We start from the raw sequence: 27190 nt of genomic DNA, 5'->3' as shown, positions 1-27190 counted from the left end.
TATCCTCGAGATATCGGGATACCGTTAATCTCGAACACTGATTTTTTATCTGTATGCCAAAACCGTTATCGTGATGAAAATCGTCGTGTGCATTTAGGCCATGACAATGAAAGTTATAGATTTGCGTCCACCGCCCATATACCGTGAAAGGTACCGCTGAAAAATGTCATTGTTTACACAGAAAAAAGGCACTTAATGATCATCACACAAATTCAAGTTCCAAATCGTCATAGTGGTAATGTCTATGAGGTCCTTCGCGCCAAAACTGCCATCTCAGTGATAAATTCTGAAGTGTAGCCCAGTAGAGAATTGAATCCTCAAGCATGAAGCAGTATATTCCAAACATTTACTAAAATTGCCGAACTCTTGATGTGTCGACCTCATTTGGACTTGAATCTACTTTGGAAATAATAGATCAATAAAAATAATGAATAATGAAAAATGAAAAAAAAATCATGTGTTTTTAAAATTGTTGGGACGCAAATCTATAACTTTCATTATCTTGGCCTTATATTTGAGATATAATTTCCATTCTACATCAACATTTTTTTATTCATAGCAAATATCAAATTATTTTATGTAGATACCAATCTGAAAAGATATGGTTGTTTTACTATGAGAATGGAAACTGTGTCAAATGAAAGCTAAAATTGTGACACAACACTATTTAATAAACACTAGTGACTTTGCAGAAATAATGTTTTACAATTGGTATATTTTCATTAATGGTTATCCCCAAAAATCGCCGAAAAAAAACAACAATAAAAAACAACAACAAAAGCAAATAAACAAAAACAAAAAAACCCACAAAAAACCCCACACAAATAAAACAAAATAAACAAAAACAGAGAAAAAGACCTGAAAAAAACTCTGAATAACAAACAAACACACACACACACACACACACACACACACACACACGCACACCAAGACAAAAAGAAAAGAAAAGGAACTATGAAAAATCCAAACCAAACAAACAAACAAAACAAACCCCACATCTGACCATGAAATGTTTTTTTGTTCTAGCACCTATTGCAACCACGCCAACTACGACGCCAGGTATGTTTATATTAATTTGTAATTACCCAGGATAAAAAGCAGTAGAAAGTCTTGTTTCGTTCAGACTTTCGGAGGGTACAAAATTTGGCTAGAAAGATTTTATCGTTTGTCTATCGGTTATGCAAAACCAATATCAACATAAACGACAGAACGCTCGTGCAAAAGCTGTAATTGTTTGTCAAATTTTGTTATAAATACGTGTTTTCTAATCATGTCACTGTTTTTGGAAGAAAATAATAAGATATGTTTGTATGAAAAAGATGCAAAGTAATCTGTTTGAAATCAACATCGCAGTCGAAGAAGTCTCTAAAAAGTTTCGTAACATAGCTATGTTCACAAAATTATATACTGTTCAGAAATTAAATGGACTGGCCTGAATTTCAGCCATAGTAAGAGTTCCGTTCTGGGGGTTTTCAACCAATCTATATTTAGCTACTACGAGATATTAGGATGACAAGAAATGTATTGGATTTACAGATAGTCATATTCTGATCAAGACCCGGAAGAATTGACTTAAATCGCTGTCTATTATCATTTTATTCAGATTATTGTTTGGCACCAACAAGGACACCTCTGTAAAAGAACCGATGGGGTAGTGTGTTGTAATGTAAATGGCAGCTTTCAAGTTGGTACTTGCATAGAATTTGTTTTTATTTATTTATTTATGACAGGACATTTGATGGTGAAAAGCTACAACAATTGTTCATATTGCATTTTCGTTTGCATTTGTATCGGAACTACTGTAGTAAATCGTTCGTGTAAACACCAAAACCACACGGACGACATAGCGTTTGTCTCGAAAATTCAAATTGTATGCCCTGGTTTTGTAATTGTTAAACCAAATGTGTTACAATAATCCTGTGTTTCAATTAATACATTTTCATTACTGTTTATCCTCTCCCCCAAACCTCCCCCCCCCCCCCACCAAACAAACCCCACAACATCTGGCCACGCAATTTCTCTCACTATGCATTGAAAATGGCTCCCCCAGAAAGAAAATGGGTTCAGCTTAGGATTAGGGTTAAGAAAACATACAGTAATGATAAGAGTCAATAATTGTGTCAAAAGATTAACTTAAAATAATAAAATCTGTAAACAAATTTAGGACAGAAAAGTGGTAATAATGTAAATATGAATATAATAGAAAATACGAATATGATTGTAATTATGATGATTAGAAACTCCGAACCTTTAAAATCAAATAAATATTTCAGAGTATGACTATCATGTTTACTGTTCGGATTTAAATCATCATATGCGACCCCTAACAATGTTTTTGCTAGAAAGACATTTTTAGGTATGGGGATATGAAATTGAATGCAACCACTGTAAACAGGGAGTCGGGGAGAGTATTACGTTTAAACTTAGGGTTAAGACTGTAATAATAAGAGTGATTACTTTTGCAACAGAAAAATGCAACAAATTTGAGTTTGATGATATACCCATTTTATCCCCTGACAGAAACCCTGGATAATAATATGAATAGAAATCCGAAATCTACAGAACAATTTTCCTGTTTTAATTATGTATCCACAAATCATAGTTTATTACGTTTCGCAGTGCTCATAACGATTTTGCTGTCATGGTTATAAATATATATTAATAGGCGAGATCGTTCCTTACCTGTGGTTTCGTATTCCACTATTATTAAAAATAAAAATCAATAATAAAATAAGTAAAGCAAATGAGCTTTTTGACTTTTCCGTTGCCAATTGTTTTATCAACATGGGTGGTTTACTCCGTTACCGCACCCCCCCCCCCCCCCCCACACACACACACACTATACGGGGGATTTGTATAGGAACAAATGATGCATTTATGAGACGGTTTCTAAATTCAATTGCTGTATCAAGTATAGCAGGGGTAAATAATGTATTACTGCTGAAATTCCATGCCACTTGTATAATTATCTGTCTTAACTGCCAGGTCCATTGCTTATAAACCTTAAAGTCTAGACTTTAATAAAGTCCAGATTTTAACGTCATGGCAACGCCATTCAAATAGCATTACGTTAAAGTCTGGACTTTAAGTTTTATAAGCACGGGCCCAGGTTGGTGTTGGTGGAGTCATTCAGACACATGCTGCGTAATGAAATGCTGGATTGTATGATGTCCTTTGGCTGGAATAATTCATTTTGGTATGATGTAAGCGGGATTTCTGGGCCCATATTTTCGAAGTCATCATAGCTAGGACATATTGTAGCTAGTTAAGAGCAAAATACGAATGTGGTATATTTAAAAGATATATTAAAGTTCTTTCAGTGTGTCATGATTTACGATATTTGTTGTAAGCAAAAATGCGAACTCTCATTAAGTGGAGATAGAACAAATGGGGTATTTCTCGCTGATGTTATCAAGAAAATTCCCTCAAAACGTCATCTCTTTGTATAGAGATTCAAATTGACACTGGCTTCAGTGTATATCAAGCAATATTCTTCTGTCATGTTGGCATACGAGAAGCTGCTTTATGTATTTTAAAACGTTTTCAGGCCAACATGTAGATGTCATGTGAATGATATATTAATGTATCAACGACAAACATTAAATGGGAAACAATACCTTGTGCAATACATTTTGCTAAACATGTCTGAGGACTACACCTGTATCATTAACAGGGGCTGCATGTGTTGGCAGTGATTCGTAAAGAAGGTAATGTGTTTCGTTTTTTTCATAAATATGTTCACTATTAACTCTTTCACCCCTACAGGCCGGTATACCGGCTTACGATCGCCGAGTCCTTTCACCCCGACAGGCCGGTATAGCGGCTTGTTACACCTGTTCATATTTGGCGCCGAGTGACGCGGCGTTATTATAATTAGCTGAAATCTCGCGCGACCATAAACACTCAGTAATGGCTGCGCCCATGTTTTTCCGAGTTTGCTAATAGTTTTTCAAAGTTTTTATCATTGTTTTGGTCATATTTAACCATGGATTCGTGTGAACAAGATTCACGTGTTGGAAGTAATGGCGGAGATTCGGATGATGAGTTTTCAGACGATGAAATGTGGGACAATATGGATTTTGGCGAGTTTGATTTGATCGAGATTGGTGAGCGAGAACGAGAGATAATACAACAGGCCAACATGGAAGACAGCGATGCCGACGATGACTTGCAGGATGACTTGCCACTGTTTTACCATGCACCTGCATTTACCTGGACAGGTGAGCCATATCTGGTGAGGTGCCGATCAACTTTTACAACAAATCCGAGCCCCCCGTGAAAATGTTTGATATAAACACAAAGGCCATTGATTATTTTTCCTTGTTTTATTCAAATACAATCTTTGAAAAAATTGTAGATTTTACAAACATGAATGCCACCAGAAAAAGAATGACAGATCCCGGAAACAACAAAGGAGTGTGGTATAATGTGACAGTTCAGGAAATGAAAGCCTATTATGGCGTACTGATTTTGATGGACATAGTAACTTGTGACAGAGATGAATTGTTCTGGTACCAAGGTACAGCATATCCCTTTATCCGGACTGAAATTCCTAAAATATTTTCAAGAGACAGATTCATGCAAATACGCAGGTACCTGCACTTTTCGGATGACGCCACAGTAAATCACAATGATAAACTGTTTAAATTTCGCTACATGATCGACAACTTGCGTCATGCCTTCAAAGCAAATTATGTTCCACATGAACATATTTCGGTGGATGAAGCTATGATTCCATTCAAAGGAAGGCTAAGTTTCAAACAATATATGAAAGATAAACCTGTTAAATTTGGATTGAAAATGTGGGTCCTGGCCGAGTTACCGCTTACTGTCACAATTTTGATGTGTATGTTGGTAGATTTACGAAAGGTGTCAACAAGTATTTTGGTCTGAGTGGTCAAGTTGTGATAGCACTGACAGAACATCTTCAAAATGAAGGAAGAACTGTGTACACAGATAACTTCTATACAAGTCCAATTCTCGCTCATTACCTGGAATCAAAGGGGATTTACATCTGCGGCACAGTGAGATGTCACAGGAAAGGTTTTCCTGTGGAATTGGTTAAATCAATGGCCGAAGAAAACCGACAACCCCGAGGCCACATGGAATGGCGACAGAGTGGTTCACTAATCGCCCACAGTTGGAAAGACAATCGTACTGTGTACTACCTTAGTACCGGTCTCATACCTGAACAGGAAGGACTGACAACAACAAGAAAAAAGAAAGATGGCACCAGAGTGGAATTCCCCTGCCCCCCAGCCTCGTCGCAGTACCAGAAATATATGGGTGGTGTCGACCGAATGGACCAGATGACGAGACTGAATAAACAGAAGAAGACAATGCGATGGTATAGGAGAGGCGAGCGCAAACTGCTTGAAATATCAACATACAACGCTTACATCATAGAGGGACACACCATCGACCACGATCTACCTGGGAAGAGACGGCGAGACCTGTTATCTTTCAAGCTGGACTTGGCGCATCAAGTCATTGAAGGTTTCCAAGTACGACAAAGAGCTGTGCTGGGTCGACCAAGAAGTGATGCATCAAACGCACTGATTCGATTAGATGGGAAAAATCATCTACCTGTGCCAGGTGAAGGTACAAATCACCTGTGTTATGTGTGTAACTTGAAGCATAAAGTTTATAACAATGCAAATCCTGGAGTGCACTACTCAGAAAATCCCCACAAACAGAGAAAGACCTCCATGAAATGTGACAAATGTGATGTGTACTTGTGTTGCAACCCCAAAAACACCTGTTTTAAAGATTTCCACACCCAAGTACACCTGTAGAGTACTGGAACTCTTCATGTAAATAATTGTGTTAACTGTAAATAATTATGTGTGTATATATTTTGTGTGCAAAACTGTTATTTTCTGTGTTGAAAAAGACTGATGAACAGTATAAATATTCTTTGGAACTTTGGAAATGTTCAGAACCTGTAATTAACCTGAGCATCCTGTAAACTGTAAGTACAACTTTAAAACTATGTTTGAAATGCTGTTTAACTGGGCACAATTTATTAATCAACATTGTATTTGTTTTTACACTTTTTGTCTATTTAATTTGTGAATATATGAATGATATGCAAAATTTACCTGTATTTACCTGTTTATTACCTGCTGGGTTATATTATTTCAAAATATTATTTAATATTTTAACAGGCTAGCCTTTCTCCTTTCTGAAAATGTATAGTTTGTAACCAAAATTACTGACAATTTAATCAATTTTAACCCTTATCCAGTTTGACTCAAAATGTGCTATTTAAACTCAGTGTGCAGGGAAATAACACACATCACATACTTAGTGGTGAAAGAGTTAAAGGAACTGAAAATATTTAACATATACCTCGGGACAATACCCTTAACTCCTCTAGTGTGCTAGAATTTCATTAGACTCTATCTTTAAAATATAATAATAATACCAATGTATATATAACCAGACCAGATAAATAACTCCCCTACGCATACTATAACCTCACCGTGGTGCAGAGGTGTAACATTCTCTTTGAGAATGGCCAGTACAGCACACATCCCCTTGTTTTCTTCGAGATACAATTGAAATTGTGAGTAAAAGTCAGTATCTATCTATGATATTTGTATTTTTGCACAGTTTGTTACACTGTTTTTATTTAAATCTTGAATTTTTATATTGATGTTGATCATCACATTATTTGTTTGCATTACCATAGTTTAACGCCCAATAGCCGATGTATTTTTTCGTGCTGGGGTGTCGTTAAACATTCATTCATTCGAGATAAATAACAAGACACCCCCTCCCCCCCCCCAAAGAAATAAACAACAACAAACAAAATAAAGAAACAAACAAAAAACAAAACAAACAACCCAAAACAAAACAAACAACAAAAACACACTCAAACACAAAACAAACCCTGAAACAAAAATAAACAGTAACAAAAAACACAAAAAAATCAACAAAAAAACCCCCACCCCCCTCCCCCAAAGAACAACAACAGCAAGAAAAACAAAACAAAAAAAACCTATTGGACAAAAACGAAACCCAACAAACAAAACAAACCCAACAACATTTGACCATGCAGTGTTCTCTGTTCTAGGAAATGGTTCTACAGTTGGTCCAACCACGCCAGGTATGTTTATATTAATTTGTAATTACCCATAACTTATACTTTATAGTTACTTATAGGGACATTCCAAGAGAACAAGCAGTATATAGTCTTGTTTTGTTCAGACTTTTCAATATTAAGACAGTTCTTGAAGTATGTTTTCAACTAATACAGCCTTTGCAATGGTTTTGTCGTTCAGATTTATCCATACGTTATCTTGTGTGGTTAAAACTAGAAGGCATACACTATAGGGGGGGGGGGGGGGGGGGGGGGGGGGGGGCTCCCTCAGAAAAAAAAATTGGTTAAATTTAGGGTTAGGGTTAAGAAAACATAGCGTAATGATAAAAGTCATTAATTTTGTCAAAAGGTTAACTTAAAAAAATAAACTTGGCGCCATACCCTGAGTTACATGTATAGGCTTTTGGTAGTTGTCTGCATGTGATGGTGTGTCCTAGATAGTATGGAATCACAGTTTCTGCCAGAGGGAACGAAAGGTAAAAAAAAAAATACATACACTAAAAGCTTGGAAAATAATGGATATATTTAGAAAGATTATTGTAAGGAAACTACAGTTTAAAATGTATTTTATTCCACTGAGGAAGTTTAAAGTTTTTAAATAAAACGTTGAGATTTTAAGATAGTTTTTAAGACAATTTTAATATATATTTTGTGTAATTTTTAAGACGGTAATGTGCTTCGTTTTTTTCATAAATATGTTCATTGTTAAAGGAACTGACCATAGTTCTGAGGTACACGCACCTTATCTGTTACTAAGGTTGCCGAAAATATTTAACATATACCTCGGGTCAATACCCTTAACTTGTCTAGTGTGCTAGAATTTAAAAAAAAAGCCTATCTTAAAAAAATCAAATAATAACAATATTTATATGCACCCCTGAACAAAGCTCGAGCGCTCCGTGCCGTCATGCAATTCATATCCAAAAGGCCCCAGTAAATACCTAGTCGACCTCCCCCACCCCCCCCCCCCCGCCCCTTCGAAATGCTGGCTACGGGCCTGTTCCCTCCCCCTGTAACGCTCTGTAACCCTAGACCATACACCCCCAAACTAACGTTTCGAAACACACATACACCCCTCCCATTCACAAACAAATCTGTACTGTTTTACAATTTCGATTTCATCTCGATGTATTGTCCTAATGGTGTGTATATGTCTAGCTATAACAAACAAGGGTTAATATGTTAAACATTGAAACTAGAAAGGGGTCAGAAAAAATTCACATTTTTCTGTACCAAGTTTAAACACGACCCCTAGTAATAATCATGAAAGATCACAAATCTTCAGGAAAAAAAATCTGTTTTAATCATGTATCCTCAAATCATAGTTTATCACGTTTAGACGAATCTATAATGTGTTTGGTGTTTGCTATGCTTTTTATTCAGATAAAACAACGACCAAACTAATATCAAAAGAAACTAGGAGTCAGTTACACATTGCCTAATGTTTGTTTTTTCCTGTGACGTTTTGTCCTGTAGGTTTTTTTTAATGGTTTTTTACCTGTCAAGTGAATCAGTTAATTTACAATTTGACTGAAATAATTGATTCTCCAGACGTCACGTGGCAAGAAAGTGCTGGAGCAAAATATTTTCTGAAGCGGTAGAACACTAAAAAAATATCCTATTCTTTTAATCTTTCTTTTTTAATTTGTGGGTTATATTACTTTATATCAACGGTTACTTAAAATTGTAACGATTGTAGTGATGCTTTGGAGGGAGGGGTTATATATGTTAAATAACTTATTGCTGTGTGTGGATTTGGCTGCCCAGTCAAGATTACAGACAAGAGATTAAGGTTGTGCGCTGTCCGTCTGCAGTCATTTAGACTAACAAAAGCAAAGAGTCTGCCACAGTATAAACCATCGCATTCAACACTTCTGATGTATTATTAAATGATCATAGTTGACAACTCGTACCTTTGATAACTGTAAACTATATGTCTTGTTTTATGTGACACTGAACTAGAGCAGTTCGGCGATTAAAGGGACATGCTTTGGTTTCTTTTAGCAGCTTGGGGATTAACACACACGCAATTACGTGTTGTCGTTAAATATAATAATACGTTTTAAATATTCATGTAATAAGAAAAGTTCATATTTGTAAAAATGTAATCATGATTGTAATCATGATTACTGGGCAGTGTAAACGCAATCGTAATCGATTACTTTAATTTTCCTTGTAATCGTAATCGTAATCGATTACTTTTGTCTGCTGTGTATATATATATATATATATATGTATGTATGTATGTATGTATGTATGTATGTATGTATGTATGTATGTATGTATGTATGTATGTATGTCTGTGTGTGTGTGTGTGTGTGTGTGTATGTATGTATGTATGTATGTATGTATATATGTAATATATATATATATATATATATATATATATATATATATATATATATATATATATATATATATATATATATGTATATGACAGGTGGCAGAATAACAATTAACTGAATCGTACATGAACAGCTAAATGTATAAATTACATTTGAATATAGTTGTAAATATTAGACTGTGACAGTATCTACGAGAACGCGGTTTTGTCGCACCTTAATACGGAGGCAAGAATCTACATTTGTGCTAGTTGTGATGGCGTCAAATTACCGATGGAGGCGACTTTAGAACTGCCATTTATTAAATATCGAATTAAAATGTTATTTTAGAAGTGTTATAGTATAAACAGAATTTGACACTTTTGTTTTTAATATGTAAAATATCAACCCAGTCAAGTTCTAATCAGTAGGTCTATTTTTTTTTCTCGACAGAGCCACTACAAATACCGTATATAAAGCAATGTATCATTATTTTAATGGGAGTGTTATTATTTGGTTTTCAGACGGCAAACCGCCGAGTTTCTGGATTATAATTGCGATAGTGGTTTTCTGCATTCTGAGTCTGCTTGTATCACTATGTGTATATATGGCATTGAGGCGAAAAAAACAGAAAGACGAAGGTATTGTCACAAAATTATTCTTTGAAAATTGTGAAATGGATATTCTCAGTGACGCGTTTTCAGAGCTATTTAGAGTTCATTATTGTGGAACGTGAAGTTTTAAAAATGTAAGAAAAAAAAGAGGAAATTAAATGGGAGGGGTCGGTGTTCACGGGACCTAAGAAATAATGAAATATTAAGTTAATTCACATGTCACTGACATGACGTGATGATGAAAATTATAGCTCTGGTAATAGCACAATACTCGAGGGATAAATAGTTTTATGCTATTCTGGCATAGTGTATATATATAATTTATGTTGGACTGTGTGGCAGATATCGATGTGTGACATTTGGATTCCTGCGTGAATATTCGTGAACTGTTGTGACACACATAAATGCGTAATGGACTGTAATCTAAATAATTACGACATTCTTATTATTATAGAAATGGAAAAGGGATGTTTAAAATGTATGAATTATAATAAGTGACTTACCTGAATTGGTAATACTTATCTGAATTAGCAGCATGGTCTACCTCGTGCACAGGAACTGACAGAACAGAACTTTATTTCACTCAAAGCCACCATCCGGTGGCATCAGAGGAGTACAATATATGCTTTGTATATACATATACACGCATACGTTAAGTGACAAGTGTTTATAACAAACAAATAAGTAAGATTAAACTATATAAAATGGGTTTTCAGGAGGTAAAGTGGTTATTTATAATATTAATAAGTTCATAAAGCTTTTTAAGGAAGTTGACATGTTTACAGTTAAACAGTTCTCTAAATTTAATTACATTTGGTCTAATAACATAGTATGGCTTTGGTAATCTTTTTCGTTTCTTGTTAAATTTATCACAAATAAAAATATAATGAAACTCATCTCCGATATCACCTATATTACATAATGTACATGTTCTATCTTCTTTTGGAACATGACATGATTAGATATACGAAATCGGACAAAAGTGGTATAATTTTTCCTGTTAACTATATTAAAGTAACTTTCAAATTCTATTTTCTCTTTAAAAAGCAGGTATGTAGAACATTTCCCCGATTCAGTAATACTGTTGTGCCAGTTCTGAATATATTGGTATTCTAGTCGTAGCTTAATGGTTCGTTTCAGACATGGAACAGATATAAAATGCTGTGCATCCCATACATTATTATAACCGAGTCTGTAAAATATATCTTGCATATGTACAATCCATTTATATTCTGTGCCATATTGAATAAAGTCATAAAACATTAGTTTGTAAACACACACGGATAATTTTGTACTTCTACCTGTTAAAAGTCTAGCCCAAAAACAAACCATTCTGCAAAATACAATCAGGTAAAGGGGTTTTCTTCCAAATTCACCATATAACATATTTATAGGAGTATTCTTTCGAACTGGAGCTAGATATTTTAAAAATTGAATATGAAGTTTTTCTATATTATCAAGATTGGCAAACCCCATATCTCGCACCCATACAACAAAATAGGTACAACAACTGAGTCGAACAATTGGATTCGGTATTCTATAGACAAACAATATTCATTACATTTTCTTAATATATAAAACATAGTTTTCTGGCCTGTTCAAATAATGTTTTCTGACATAAGTTAAATTTATTTGTTTTATCAAGCCAAATGCCAAGATATTTATATTCGTCAACATTTTCAAGCTGAACATCGTCTATAAACCATTGACTTCTATAGTCCTTTTTGTTTCTACCGAATATCACCACTTTAGTTTTTGTTATGTTGATTTCAAGTTTCCAAGTTTTGCAATAGTCCTTGTATGCGTTTAATAGTTGTTGAAGATCTTCAGATTCTGTTGCTAGCAGGGCGGTATCATCAGCATGCATCATAGTTAGTAAGTTAAAACCAAGATCAGGGTATATATCTATGTCATACGCAGCAATTCTAACACCTTTACACTTAGCTGCTTTCAAAAAGTCCTCCAAGTCATTTAAATATAAAGAAAATAAAAGTGGAGACAAATTTTCACCTTGTCTAAGACCAATATTGCATTGAAAAATTTCGATAAGTAACCATTTTTTTTTAACACAGGATTTTATGTTAGTATACATATTGTGAATCATTCTAAAAAAGTTTCCATCTATATTATTATTTAACCATTTGGACCACAATCCCACTCTCCAGATTTTGTCGAAAGCTTTTTTTAAGTCAATAAACGCACAGTAGAGCTTCTTCTTTCTTCTTTTTAGTAGATCTATAATACCATTAATGGAAAATATATGATCGATAGTAGAGTATCCTTTCCTAAATCCTGCTTGAGCCTGAGTAAGGATATTGTTTTGTTCAATGTACACAGTCAGCCTATTATTTAAAATATGTGTAAATAGCTTACTTAAACAACACAATAATGTTATTGGTCGGTAATTTTCTCTGTCTCCTTTCTTTTTATATATCGTTTTAATAATCCCCAGGGACCATTCTTCTGAAAAACGCCACTGTTAAGAATGCTGTTAAATAATATTACATATCATGTTAAAAAACTATCAATAGTACATTTGATATATCCATTTATTATTTCATCATGACCGGGCACTTTGTTCGTTTTCAACTCCTTGACTGCTTTGAGAACCTCCTCTCTGGTGATTGGCGCGTTCAAGAAAGTACTTCTGTCAAGTGACGCTACAATCGCGTCGACATCACACTCCGCTTCTTCGGTCAACTCAGAACAGTCGTTAATAACTTTAAAATAATCATAAAACACATCAAGAGAGGGACTTGTTCCGGACTCTTCTTTGCTTTTATTAATTTTAAAAAGTGATTTGGGATCATTTTTTATGGCTTTATTAATATTTTTCTCCAGTTTGCTTCTATGTTTAGCACTATGGACTTTAATAACGTGTTTGTAGTTTCGGCTTGCAGTTTTTAACTCGTCTTCACTAGCCCTACACTTTTCCAGCTGGTGTTTCTTTTTGGCCACGTGGAAATTATGTCTGCTTTGTCCGAAACCATGGCTTATGACCTCGTTTGGCTTTTGATTTCCTTCTTATCCTATTTGTTGTTACGCAAATTAAAGCTTTTTCAGCACTTTTAAGAAATATAGCAGTGACTTGCTTCACTGCGTCGTCAACGTTACTCGGGTACTGCGTCCCGTCTTGTAAGCCAGTCACAATACTGTCGATCTCTGATTGGTTAATTTCTTGTAAAAATCGGTCACTCAGCGTCCCATTCCATCTCCATGGGCCTGTCACATTATTCGTTCGGACGATATCTATTTGGAACAAATCACAGTTTTGTTTGATACACAGTTCTACTGAAGAATGTATATCGGATAATAATGGGTCAAGTTCACAAATTTTAAAATGTTGAACAAGATTAAAAACATCATAACTTGCGATTCCATAATCAACCAGGCTAACGCCTTTGCATGTGACCATACCAATATAACTATTAGAACCTAGTCTCCCATTCATAATAAAAAATATTATTAATTTTACACAAGTCAACCAATTTGTACCCATTACTGTTAGGTTTGGCTAAGTCTTGGTTATATCGTTTTAAGGGTACACCAATTGTCTCGAAAGCGCAAATAATACTGTCAACATCATCTGGTAAATAGTTGAAGTTGTCACAGTTTGACACATGTTCAGAACTAATGTAGTCATTTAATAACCTAGTCCGTGCGTTGAAATCTCCAACAAGTAGAATTGGACAGTTTTGTCGGATTTTTTCGTTAATTTCAAAACTAATTTCTGGAAAAGTGCTATCGGTGTTGTATGGGAACCTTCAGGTGAAATGTACACAATACCAATAATTAGGTCAGATTTAATGGAAAGCAATTTTGACATAATTTTAAACCACAAGATAAATTCGCAATTGCTTTTGAATGTAATATCTACAACATTAGTAAATTTTTCTTTTATTGCTAAACCAAATCCACCTGATCTAACTGTTGAATTGCATTTTTTATTTTTCATAATAAATATATATCCTGGTATGTTTATACAATCCAGGTTATTTGCTTTAGTTTCACAGAAACAAAGTATATCATATTTATTGATAAAAGTGTGAAACTCTGGGACGTTTAGCTTCGACTTAATGCATTTAAGAACACCAGATTAATGTTAGAGCACATATCTTCTTCACATGGTTGATCCTGTGCATTGGAACCTCCTTGACCCACCTATTGTCGCCACTGATTAGTTCAGTTTCGCTTGCTTTGGTTGTCGTGGAAATAGGTTTTTTCGCCGTTCAACAATCTGTCTTGGAAATTGTTCCATAATACCGTATGGTTTGCCTTTTAACATGTACGAACGTTTTCGTACTTGTTCTCTGTCACAGTACCGTTCAAACCTAACCACTATTGGGCTTGGACGGTCAGCGTTCTTACGTGTGCGCTTACTTACACGGTGCACTCTGTCAAAATACATATCACTGCTGTCCATGTTCAGTTCGCTGTCACAGTACCGTTCAAACCTAACCACTATTGGGTGTGGACGGTCAGCGTTCTCACGCGTGCGCTTACCTACACGGTGCACTATGTCAAAATTCATATCACTGGTGTCCATGTTCAGTTCGCTGTCACAGTACCGTTCAAACCTAACCACTACTGGGCGTGGACGGTCAGCGTTATCAGGCGTGTGCTTACCTACACGGTGCACTCTCTCAAAATACATATCACTGGTGTCCATGTTCAGTTCTCTGTCACAGTACCGTTCAAACCTAACCACTATTGGGTGTGGACGGTCAGCGTTCTCACGCGTGCGCTTACCTACACGGTGCACTCTGTCAAAATTCATATCACTGGTGTCCATGTTCAGTTCGCTGTCACAGTACCGTTCAAACCTAACCACTACTGGGCGTGGACGGTCAGCGTTATCAGGCGTGTGCTTACCTACACGGTGCACTGTCTCAAAATACATATCACTGGTGTCCATGTTCAGTTCTCTGTCACAGTACCGTTCAAACCTAACCACTATTGGGCGTGGACGGTCAGCGTTCTCAGGCGTGCGCTTACCTACACGGTGCACTCTGTCAAAATACATATCACTGGTGTCCATGTTCAGTTCGCTGTCAATAAACACGTATATGATACGCTCACAATTTTCATTTGGGTTTTCTTTTAGTCCAGCGAAGAGTAAATTGTTTTTCATGGAACAAATTTGCAAATAAAAGATAGTCTCCTGTAACTCAGTTTTGTCACTGTTCAATTTGTCTATTTGTGCTATAATACTGTCCAGTCGTGTGTCAACTTTTTGAAACTATTTAAAAACCTTTTTATCGAATTCCAACGTGGTATATTCTGACAAGGGAAATAACTCTTCTGGATTTCTGTGTTTGTGATTTTCACCGATATGCGAAAAGCATCAGTTTAGCGTCGATGATATATTGGAAATGATTTGATTGGTTTATAAATCAAATCTCGTGATTGATTATGGAGAGATTCGAGGTTAAATGTCATGCACTGAGATGGTATATAAACGGGACACGAATGTGGTTCAGCAGCCTGCTACTGACCACGGTCGGGCTGCTGATGCTCCCTTGCACCTGCCAGTGCAGGCGGTCCCTCCTCTCCTCCTCCCCCACCTTTCCTGTCCTGGACGGAGGAGCCGACCGAGGCCGGCTCTTGTGCCCAGGACAGGCGTGTGCTACAACAGCTTGCTCTGAATGTGCACTTAAAGACCTATGACCTGACCTGGTTCAGCATACGGTGACAGGTCGGATGCAAGCCAGGTGATCAAGAGCAACAGGGATGAAAGGACAACATGAACTGTGCCAGTGCCATGAAGATTGACGTCATCGTATCCGGATTCGAGGATTCATTATTTTTTGGACAGTCATTGGTGAATATTGACATACACATAAATGCCAGTTAATTAAATTGTAATCCCACATGGGATAATTTCTTTTTTATTAAAAATATCCATATTTATCACTTGTTTGTTTTTGTGAATTATCACTAGTGTGTGCTCTGTGCTGTATTGTTAATGGTATGTTAGTTCTGCGTTCTGGGTATGAAGTTATGCCACAACCATAGTGTACGTTGGAAAGGGAATGTAACAATAGTTATAAATTTCACAAACTCTTTCTAAGACAGCACATACCACGGTCTTTGAAATACCAGTCGTGGTGAACTGGCTGGAATGAGCAATACACTGTAACTCAATTGGCCCACCGAGGCGTTTAAGGGGATCGATCCCAAACCGACTACGCATCAAGCGAATGCTTTACCATTGAACTACTTCCCGCTACGACAACGTTGACATAGATTCAATCAATGATTGAATAATTTATTCTTCATCCATTTGTTTTGTTTTTTTCACAGAAAATCCAGAGACGCCATACATGATAATGGAAAATGAGGTAAGCATTCAGATCTCTAGACCTATACTACAGAGCTCGATGTTTCCAGGGCTGTATCTAACGATGGTGCGGATGTGTGTTGGGGTGGGGGGGGGGGGGGGGGGGGGGGGGGGAGGCAGCACATAGAAAAACGTGTCTTTGTTTAAAAGTGGCCATTTCATATGGATTTCAAGTGAAATTACGGTACGATATGCTATATTTATTGTGTACGAAGCCAAAACAAGGGTCCAAAAAGTGTCTGTTGTTTCTGTATAGTCATGTTTTCATTATATAAATGACACCGAAACACATTCCATAGTTTGCACATGCATCGGGCAGTTGCCCCGTACACGTGCGCAGGGTGTCATTCTCGATTTAGACAATTTCCAGGAAGGTCCAATAATCACTGTAGAATATTATTTCTGTCAATCTTTTTCATTCTGTTGATCATACAGTTGTTATTGTTTTGTGTTTAGTGTATAAACCTGAAGATAACACATGGGAATATTTTACACTTTCTAATTATAAAAAACACAAACATTAAAAAAAAAATTAAAAAATATTAATAGATAATCCCACAGGTATAATACGCGATAAAAGAAAAACCCGGCGGAAATCACCTGGAAAACGTATAGTCAACGGTCTGTGAGTGTTACCGAAGGTTCTATATATATCACAGAAGACTTCAGCTGGGGTTTAAGGTATTTATTCAGGGATCACCTGGAGGGATGTGAAGATCCCGCTGTTTATAAAAAAACATTGTCACACAAATAACGACCCTGGAATAACAAAAGGACATAAAATCAGTTACATTTTCCAAGTTACAACATATATTATTTTACCATACACAACGCTATTTGCCAAGTACAAATTACTATAATATTATATTACTAATGTACATTTAACATTTCAATTCAAAGAGACTCAAATCAAATATAATTATAATTCAAAGGTTCAGTTAATTATCACATCATTACTATAAGCATGTGCTAAGCACGTCATAAAACTATATAAATACCTGTCTGTATATTCTATAACACACAGAATCACGACATCACATATAAGTAAATATTTAACCTACCGACTGTGGGTTGAATTACATCACTGATAACCTATCAACAAAATACCACTTATAAATATACACTCATAAAATATACACATAGAATATATTCTTATCATATATGCACATAATAATAAAATAGATTAATAACTGATTTAGTTATTTACTTAATTCTATTATCATCAAACCTAATCACATATTCATCTTAAAAGACAAATAATCAAATATAATTATAAACATTATTAAACACTACTTTAACTCGTTCGCTATAGAATAAGTTTAATCAGCTGCTTACACATGCTAAGTTCTAATTTAAGGCTTATCATAAAATATGCATACACTAATCTATTTCACTACTTAAAACACATGGTTATATCTTAAAATATATGTTTGCATTTACCTGTGCTGTTAATAACTGCCGTGCAGAACTTGATCAAATGGAAAACTTGCAATGCAGAAAAACATCTCTGTCTTGCTTGAATGTTTAAAAGTCTCTGACTCCAGAGAACACCAGGTAACAAAAGAAACAATAGATGAGCTTACTACTGAACCACTTATAAATATACACTCATAAAATATACACATACCTGGCCTGAACACTGAGTTGAGGGTGAACACAACCCAAGCTGACAATACCAAAGACACAGAAAAACAATAGAAATAAAATAAGAGACAGCTTTGCACTATTAGGGTGAGAAAGAATAAAACATATGTAAACTGTTTTTAAAATTGTAGTGTATGTGATATGCAATTTAAAACATCCCATTAGCAGTGAGGAAAATCAGACTGAAATGATGCGTGGGGGGGGGGGGGGGGGGGGGGGGCTGTACCTCGCCCGCCAGCCCCCAGTAACACCAACAGTCTAACAACCGATCCAGCCCTGATTTCCATAAATTCTCGCCTGACAATGCCATGCAAAAGTGCAAAAGGACCGAATACCTCGGTTTGAGATACTGAACTTTTAAAATTATTATTATAATATTAGTATTACTATTAATTATTATTATTATTATTAAATGACATATAAACTTCTTTTTTTACATATGTATGTATGTTATTATTATTATTATGATTGTTATTATTATTATGGCACCAAAACTGAACTTGCTACAATACGTTCTGAACTATAACTGAGGCCTCCATAAACTGGCAGAAATGTACAGTGAACTACTAACTTTCATTCTCTCCTAACAATGTTATAGTAATAGTAAGGCAGTGCATTTATAAATATTCAGTGTAAAAAAGTGTTCACCATGCATTCTCAATCTAAATACATAGTATAAGAATTTTGATAAATTTAGTACAATTTATTCGTTTTGAGATGACATCAGATTAATGAAGATAATTATTAATGGTAGACCAGCATTTACTTTCACAAAGGGTAAAATGTACATATTTCTCAAATAACTATATTGTTTGCATACAAATAGTACATGGAGCTGATCTTCAATACAAAAAGCTGGTTATTATCTTGACAAAAAGTGCATAATCTTCTCTCATATACAATATTATTAAATCTACCTGTATCTACACATAAACCAAAACTATTACATCTACATTTTGATAATGCAAAGGAATTTCAAGGGGATATCCATGTGTAAATAACATTCAACATTTAAAGGGACTGACCCAAGATTGAACCCGTAAAACTTAACACTAAGTTTAGTTAATCTACAAACCTGTAACACATTTGGATAACGTTACAATTGAGTGAAACATGTGACTTTCAAATGGTGAAATACCCTCTAAAAATAGACTAAAACTTATCAATGAAAACTAAGACTCCATAACTCTCAGAAATGCGTTTTGTGTTACTAAAAACACCAGTATGAACAAAAACACTTCGAATGTATGGAAACTGATAATCTAAACCGTAAAATCTAAGTAAAGTATAATTTCAGTTATGAAAAATGATTATAATAGTAAAACAATATACCTTAGTGTGTTAAAACTAGGGCATGCCCCTTTAATAGAGATTTATACTGGTTATAATAATAGCAATAATCCGAACCGCTCATAGAGGATGCCCATTCTTGTTGTAGAATATCATATAGTCTTTGCTTGAATGCATTAATAAACCTACTGATGTCTCCCACATCCTGGCTTATCCATACAATCCAAAACCAAGTTTGAAAAGAATGTTTTTAATGCCTTTTGCCCAAGTAGTATTACCTGCATCATAAAGAGATTAAAGCATGACATAACACTGTCTGGGCAATCTGAAAAGAGGAATCTGTATTAATTTACATCAGTATTTGATAGCACGAGTCATGTAAATAAGTTGGACAGGAGCTCTTCCACACTCACCTAATACCATATCATTTTTTACTGACTTCCCCACCTTTAAAAGGGTTTACACAATTTAATCTGAATGGCTTCTATTACCTTGCTTCTGGTAACACCCCATATTTCTGACACACATTTCTATGTATTACTTGTATGGTTAAACATATATTGATATCTTGGTGACGTCATAGATTGACGCACTACAACCTTATAGGAATGTCAACCAAAGGAGTTCAGTTATGAAAATTAATATCCATTATGGGTAATAGATAAGATATTAAACTTGCTAAAATCTCGTATCATTATTCAATCGAAGCTCGTTTAATATCCTATAAATGATGTCTCTATGTCGAGTTTTACTATTACATACATTGATATTAATGCAGTGGCGCGGTCGATAATTAAATGTGTGTATGTATTTAAGGATGAATGGACGCTCAGGAATTTTTATTAAAACTAAACAATTGTTATTTTCTGATTTTGCCCCCGGGATTCGAAATATATTTTAAATTGACCGCTGTGATATACAAACTATAACTGGGTTTTTTTTCTGGTCACTCGTGCTTTTAATTTGCTTGGCTTGTACTAGCTTTTGTTTATTTATCGAATACGATGTATTTGTGTTTAGAAGATTGTTAGAAAAAGGGATTAGAAACAAACCAACCGCTGAAAAATGGACTGTTAGAGGCTTACATGCATGCTTAGGTGGCGGGTATTCGTGTGGAGACTAAAATATCCTTGAAACCTTTTTCTGTATGCAATAACCGGATGTGCTCAATCTGATTAAAATTAGCTTTACTGGTCTCACCAGTAGATCTAACAGCATTGCCTGGACTCCCATGTCCAGGTGGCATTTCATCTATAAATAACAATTTAAATATCGACCAATTACACTTCGCCTTTTATAACGTTATTCGGGACCACACAAATTAAAAAAATATCGGTCGAAACTATTTATGCAATAGGCGAACTTGTTGGTGTATTTCAAAATTGAAAAAAACAGGGAAAAGTGCAGTAATAAACTCTGGACTGTATACTAATAATGGCTATAGCATCACGCATTGTTGTTGTTTGTTTTCGTCTTGAAACGAATTTTATATTGAAATCAGTTTCCGGCATACTTCGTACGTGACCCTAATCATTTCGTATCTCCTCGGCATAATCCCGAATGTTTTTAAATTCTTTTCAAATCACTGGCATGATTTTGCAAGTAAGGTTTTGATTGGTCGAATGAAAGGTCAGATGAACATGAGCTCCAACGGGCTGCTATTAGATCCACATGTAATAGTGGAGCTAATTTTAATTAGATTGCTGACGTGCTGTAATGTGTTTTGCTTCTTTCTCTTTTTTTTGGTGCTTTTTCTCTTATTTTTTCATAAGAGTTTGCAGATGTAAAATGTCTTCCTTCATAATATCACCAATATCAACGCTACGTCGATTGCAAATTATTCGAAAAGTTATTATATCTCTTTGTACCGCTTTACGGGATTATAAAAATAGCTTTTTTGTTGGTAATCTACGAATCCAGAAGACCCCTCGTTCAAGTCTCAAGAGGTCTGTTTCGTCTTTTGTACCAAGTATCAGGTGTTGGTCAATTGGAATTATGCACACACACACACACACACACACACACACACACACACACACACACACACACACACACACACATCAAATATGGGATAATGGTAGTCGACTACTCGTTTTTATAAATCACAATCGTAATCATCTACAATTGATCAGAATGCCATGTAATTGTAATCGTAATCGATAACATTGCTTATGTCATCGTAGACTGTGATTACTTTCACGCTTGGGTAATTACTGGTTAAACCAAAACATTTTGAAAAAAGGTTTTAATCTTACAGTTTCTGAACGACTAAGATATCAATATCTACAAGCCTGAATTGATAACATAAACTCTTATCCAAAATGCAGTACCTATTGGATATTAGAAACACAACATTAATTTGAAACCTACCTTCTGTACTTGCCTGGAAAACCTCGCGTTATTTTTAGCTGTTTCAGAACAAGGAATCATTCTCTACTGACTGAAACAGGCAGATGGCAGAATATTGAGAGAAAAAAGATACAATATGTCCTCTGCAACATTGCAGTAGGTGACGAGTTGCATTATTTATTTCAGTGTCCTCATTTACGAATGAAAGAAGTACATATGTAAAGACATATTTTTATATTAGGCTCAACACCTTTAAATTAAGTCAGCTATTTAACTCCGCAAAAATATGAAATATAAAGAAATTATGTATATTTATTAATTTGATTAACGACCTGTTTAAAAAACATTTATCTTTCGTAAGTTACTTTGGTGTAAGTTTGATTATATTACCTATATATTATTTTGTACATATGTTGCAAATTTATTTATTTCGCTATTTGAATGTTTGATTGCATTATTCTTTTAAGCAATACACCAACATGTTTGTAAACAAACTCTGAGTGAATAAAGTTCTGTTCTGTTCTGTTCATGATTACGCATAATTTTATTAACACGTTAAGCTCTATTCTAACCGGCCGCGAGCGACACGAGCGATTATGTTATAAATCATTGATTTGTATTGCCACATTCTAACGGCATGTGCGCGACGCGACAGATTTGTATGTTGCATCGCACTCGTGCAGTTAGGATACGGCAATTGAACTCAGTAATTTGTAAAATAATCGCACGGCCGATTAGGATACAGCTTTAGATATGTTTAGCAGTAAAAACACCTGCATAGTATATGTTTTTATGTTAAAGCCAATTTGGAAAATAGTCTGTTAAAATCGGCTTAAAACATCCTACATGACATTAAAACAGAACAGGATAAAGCAGATATCTGACGTCATTAACTAGTTATCATCTTTGTCCTGCAACACGACACATAATGGAATGGATCAGTATTTTATAGCTGTTTTAACTAAATTATTCAAATAATCTTCATAAACAAACTTTCCTGTGATGTCTCCGTTGGTGCGCAGTAATGTATGATGTCACATATATAAAAAATACCTCTTCACTTCCAGTGTTATCATTAAATTTTAAAACGCACCACACAAAGTAGATCATAAACAGAACAAATAAACAAAATTCATTGTTTTGTATTAAATTCATAATTGTAACTGAAGTTGTGTATTAACGTATAAAGAGCCAAAACTGTAAGATATTTTTTTTTTACTGAAAATACTCACGAAACACACACACACACAAGTGTGAAACATGGGAACAATGTAATTATGTTATTTATGAATGGGTTGTGATAAATTGAAAATGTCAATTTGAATTTAATGTAGCATTATGTTATATATAGACTTTTAAGACTGTTTCTGTTGCAATTATGTTTCCTACATGAATGTTTAATGTGTGCACATTGACTTTGGCCCCTTGAAACAGTGACTTAATTACATTTGGATTTGTTATGCCATCAGCGGCCAAGTGGCCTGATTTGAGATGCAGTCTGGCTAGCGGGAGTACTCTGATTCGCGCCAGATATCAGTTTTAAATATTCTTCCTGTTGCTGTTCTGTGATAGAGCTGTGATTATTTATGGACTGTATACTCTTGTGCCCCGTTATTAGCATGATATCTGTGGGTGGAACGTTGGATTATCTCAGTTTTTGGACAATGGTTTTCGTGCTGTGTGATCTGTAAAGCATTTGTTTGACAAGTTAACCTACAGTGTCATGGTCGACATACTTTTTGACAGTTTTCGTTCACCCATTTTGGCTTTTAAAAACATTTTTCGGATTTGAAATCTGCCAGTGGGATTGAAATGTAAAATGGATTGTCGCTGTTTACAAAGTTCCATGGACGTCTGGAGGCATACACTTTGTAAATATAAACAGGGTTTCTTGGATCCTCGTCGCATGCAGCAGAAAACATTTTGGGACATATCAGCCGTATGTAGGTTATGTTTTCACCAGTTTTCGTCTTTGTCTGACGTTCGTTGAGCTCGATATACTTGATGCTGCTGGAAGTAGTGTTTAATACAACATCACTCCATTGAAGATTGTAGTGTTCAAAGACAGCACGAAACCCCAAATGCATGCAGTTGTTAAGCCATAAAGTGGTAATTAATTATTTTGTGATGTAGGGACCTATGAGATTATTTTGTACAGCATGTCAATTTTGGAATCGGTAAGTGACTGAACTTTGTTTGGTTTATTTCTCTTTTTTTTCTTTCTTAACTTTTGTTGTTTTGCTCGAATGGCATCAAGCGTCAGGTAGAACTTGTCGTCGGTTGAATTCATTATATGATAGTCGGTGCGAACATGTTTAAAGTGTAGGTCGATGCTACTCAGTATAGCTCGCAACGACGAAGGTTCAAATTCGGAACCATCATGTTTACGTACTGACTGAATACAATTTGCAAGCAGGGATCGAGTTCATTGAGAGGAATTTCATTCAATGGACGATTTCCGCCTTTCCTAGTAACACATTTTCGAACAACATTTATAGGTCAGGTATTTTTTTTTTTTTTTTGCCAGCAATAAAATCATGTACCGAATTTTTATACATTTCAACAAATTTTATGTCTTCGTCACAATCTTGTTTGACATTTGTCGCTGACTGTTAACCTGTAGAAATTTCTGGCGTTTTATAGTTTCCATCCTTTTGCGTTCAAGATTTTCAAGTTTGTTTAGTACCTACGATAGTTCCAAATCGGTCACATCGTTTGAAAATGTTGTGATATTTAGAGAATCGTTTTCTTCCGACAGGACGACAAACTTACGGCCATTTAATTCATCCATTTTGACAGCAGACGAGATATTGTGTCATACAGAATTTTGTTTAAATATATAAAAATTATTTTATATAAAGTAATATTTCTTATATCTGTTGTTTTAAAACAATTATTTTGAAACAATATTTTGTAATATTTTTATTCATTTTTCTTTTGTGTAACTTCTGTGTATGTAACGTCACATCATTCGTGACGTTAATAAGTCATAATCTGCTAGTATACGTTTATGACTTTGCTTTAATCAGTCATCATAATCCGTCGATAGAAACAGTGGTTGCAGGATAAAAGATTCCTTGCTGCTAATGGAAAAATATAGCTTTCCTCTGATGACTACGTGTTAGAATTACCAAAGGTTTGACATTCAGTAGCGGATGATCAATAAATCAATGTGCTTAAGCGGTGTCCCTAAACAAAAGAGGCATATAATTTTAGAGAGAAAACCCGCTACATTCGTCCATTAGTAGCAAGCGATCTTCCATGTCCATCCACACAGACAGGATAGCACATATCACGGCCTTTGATATACCAGTCATGGCGCAGTGGCTCGAACGAGAAATAGTCCAATGGGTCCACCAACGGGGACGTGTGTGTATATATATTTATCATACGTTAAAGGATTGTGTAGGATATATTGCTGGCATTATAATTTTCGGTATCTCCTGTGATATTCTCCTGAGGAGATATCGCTACTTTTGTCAGGTCACTGTGTATGTTTCAGCCCTAAACCTATCATTAGTGACGTCACGCAACTGTCGTTCTACTAATCTACGAGTCTATCGCTGCCAAATAAAGTGACATTCAACCCGCATTACTGAAATTGATTACAGTTTCCGCAAAGAATGATAATGGATGATACAAATAATAAACCCCTCGTGTCTTGTGATATCATAATTTATCAGCACTCGTTGATAAACATATAAAAATTCACGGCAAGCCCCGGATTTCATACTTATATCAACTCGTGCTGATAAATTATGATATCACAAGACACTCGGGGAGTATCCTATATATATTAAATAATAATTGTTTTAATTTATAGAAAATAAATTTTCAACTTCGACAATAATATACAAAATATATAGTAAATATGTCATATGGGACCACATAAGTCATCTGACATAATGTGTGTATATTTTTGTCAAAGTTTGAGATAAACATACAAACTCTTTCATGTTTATATAGAGAAACGGTTCGGATCCACTTGCTTTGAGATAACGTGACGTTTGTGAAAACGGAGTTTGACATATAGAGAGTTTACTGTATATATATAAATAATACACACTTTCTAATTACCTATATAGAACAAGTGGCTGTAATAATCGATCAATGGCTTATGATATAAAGGCAATATTGCAGGTTTAGTTTTTACTTTTATTATAATTTTTTATTTTTTTATTTTCTTTTTTCTTTCTTCAAGAACAAGAAAAACAAGATGAACAAACACAAGAAACACGGAAAACACGGAAAACACCACGCAAGCAAACACCATAAAAAAAGCAAACCACATAAAAAAAGCAAACCACATAAACAAAACAAAAATAAAAAACCCAAAAAACACCAAAAAACAAAAAAATCAAAAAGCAAACCCACAGGAAAATCTCACAAGTCTAAAAAGCAATAGAGAACCGGCAGAAATGACCTGGAGTATGTATTGTCAACAGTATGTGGGCAGTGCGGTTAAAGCAGTGAGGAAAATTACAGCCAGAGGAGTTGCGGGTGGGGGTGTACCTCGCCCGCCAACTACCAGTCACACCAACCACACCTGATTTTTATTCTTACCCGAAAATGACATCCAAAAGTGCAAAATGACTGAATATCTCAATTTGATATACTGGACTTTTGAAATTGTTATTATAATATTATTATTATTAATTATTATTATTATTATTATTATTATTATTAAATTATATAAAACAAATGGGTTTTTTTAATGTATGTATGCAATTATTGTAAGTATTGTAATTGATATATTAAACTTTTATTATTATTATTATTATTATTATTATTACATTTATTATTATTATTATTATTATTATTGTTGTTATTGTTATTATTATTATGTGTATGTATGTGTGTATGTGTATGTGTGTGTATGTATGTATGTTTGTATGTATTCATGTATGAATATAAATGGATTAGCCATATGGTTAAACATGTATTGGTAACATACCAAACATATTTTGGTGACGTCATCGGTTGGCGTACTACAACCTTACAGCAATGAGAATCAAACGAGTATAGTTAAGAAAATTGATATCCATTATTGGTAATAGATAGGATATTAAACTTCCTACCATTTCGTGTCATTGTTCAATGGAAGCTCGTTTAATATCCTATTAATGATGTATGTATGTCGAGTTTTACGATTACATACATATATATTAACCGCTGAACAATGGACTGTGTTAGAGGCTTACACGCAGGCTTAGGTCGCGGGTAGTCGTGTGGAGACCAAAATAGCCTTGAGACTTGGATTGTTTTCTGTATGCAATAACAGGACCTGCTATAATGTGTTTTGGGGTTTGTTTGTTTCTTCTTAACAGTTTGCAGATGTAAAAATTATTCCTTCATAATTTCACTAATAATAACGCTACGTCGATTGAAAATTATTCGAAAACAATATTTTATCTCGTTCTACAGCTTTACCAGATTCCCAATAGCTTTTTTTCTCGGTAATGTACGAATCCAGAAGACCTCTCGTTCAAGTCTCAAGAGGTCTGTTTTGTCTTTTGTACCAAATAGC

General features: G+C 34.9%; 1 protein-coding gene across 8 annotated transcripts in view; it reads left to right on the top strand.

Annotated features, from left to right (window-relative positions):
• The window catches only part of LOC121386436 (multiple epidermal growth factor-like domains protein 10), a 63832-nt gene extending 37467 nt beyond the window's left edge, over positions 1-26365 (top strand). For 7 of the 8 annotated variants that reach the window (XM_041517330.1, XM_041517334.1, XM_041517335.1 and 4 more), the window contains 5 exons: positions 1027-1059; positions 7079-7111; positions 9951-10067; positions 16344-16381; positions 25865-26365. In XM_041517330.1, the coding sequence (XP_041373264.1) occupies positions 1027-1059; positions 7079-7111; positions 9951-10067; positions 16344-16381; positions 25865-26068 (425 nt within the window). In that variant the 3' untranslated portion in view covers positions 26069-26365. The remainder of the gene's footprint in view (positions 1-1026; positions 1060-7078; positions 7112-9950; positions 10068-16343; positions 16382-25864) is intronic. The other variant, XM_041517331.1, reaches the window with a different exon arrangement.
• The last annotated feature ends 825 nt before the right edge of the window (positions 26366-27190 follow it).

This window comes from Gigantopelta aegis, chromosome 12 (assembly GCF_016097555.1).
Source record: "Gigantopelta aegis isolate Gae_Host chromosome 12, Gae_host_genome, whole genome shotgun sequence".
Taxonomy (NCBI): domain Eukaryota; kingdom Metazoa; phylum Mollusca; class Gastropoda; order Neomphalida; family Peltospiridae; genus Gigantopelta; species Gigantopelta aegis.
This window is presented reverse-complemented; position numbering and strand designations above follow the sequence as displayed.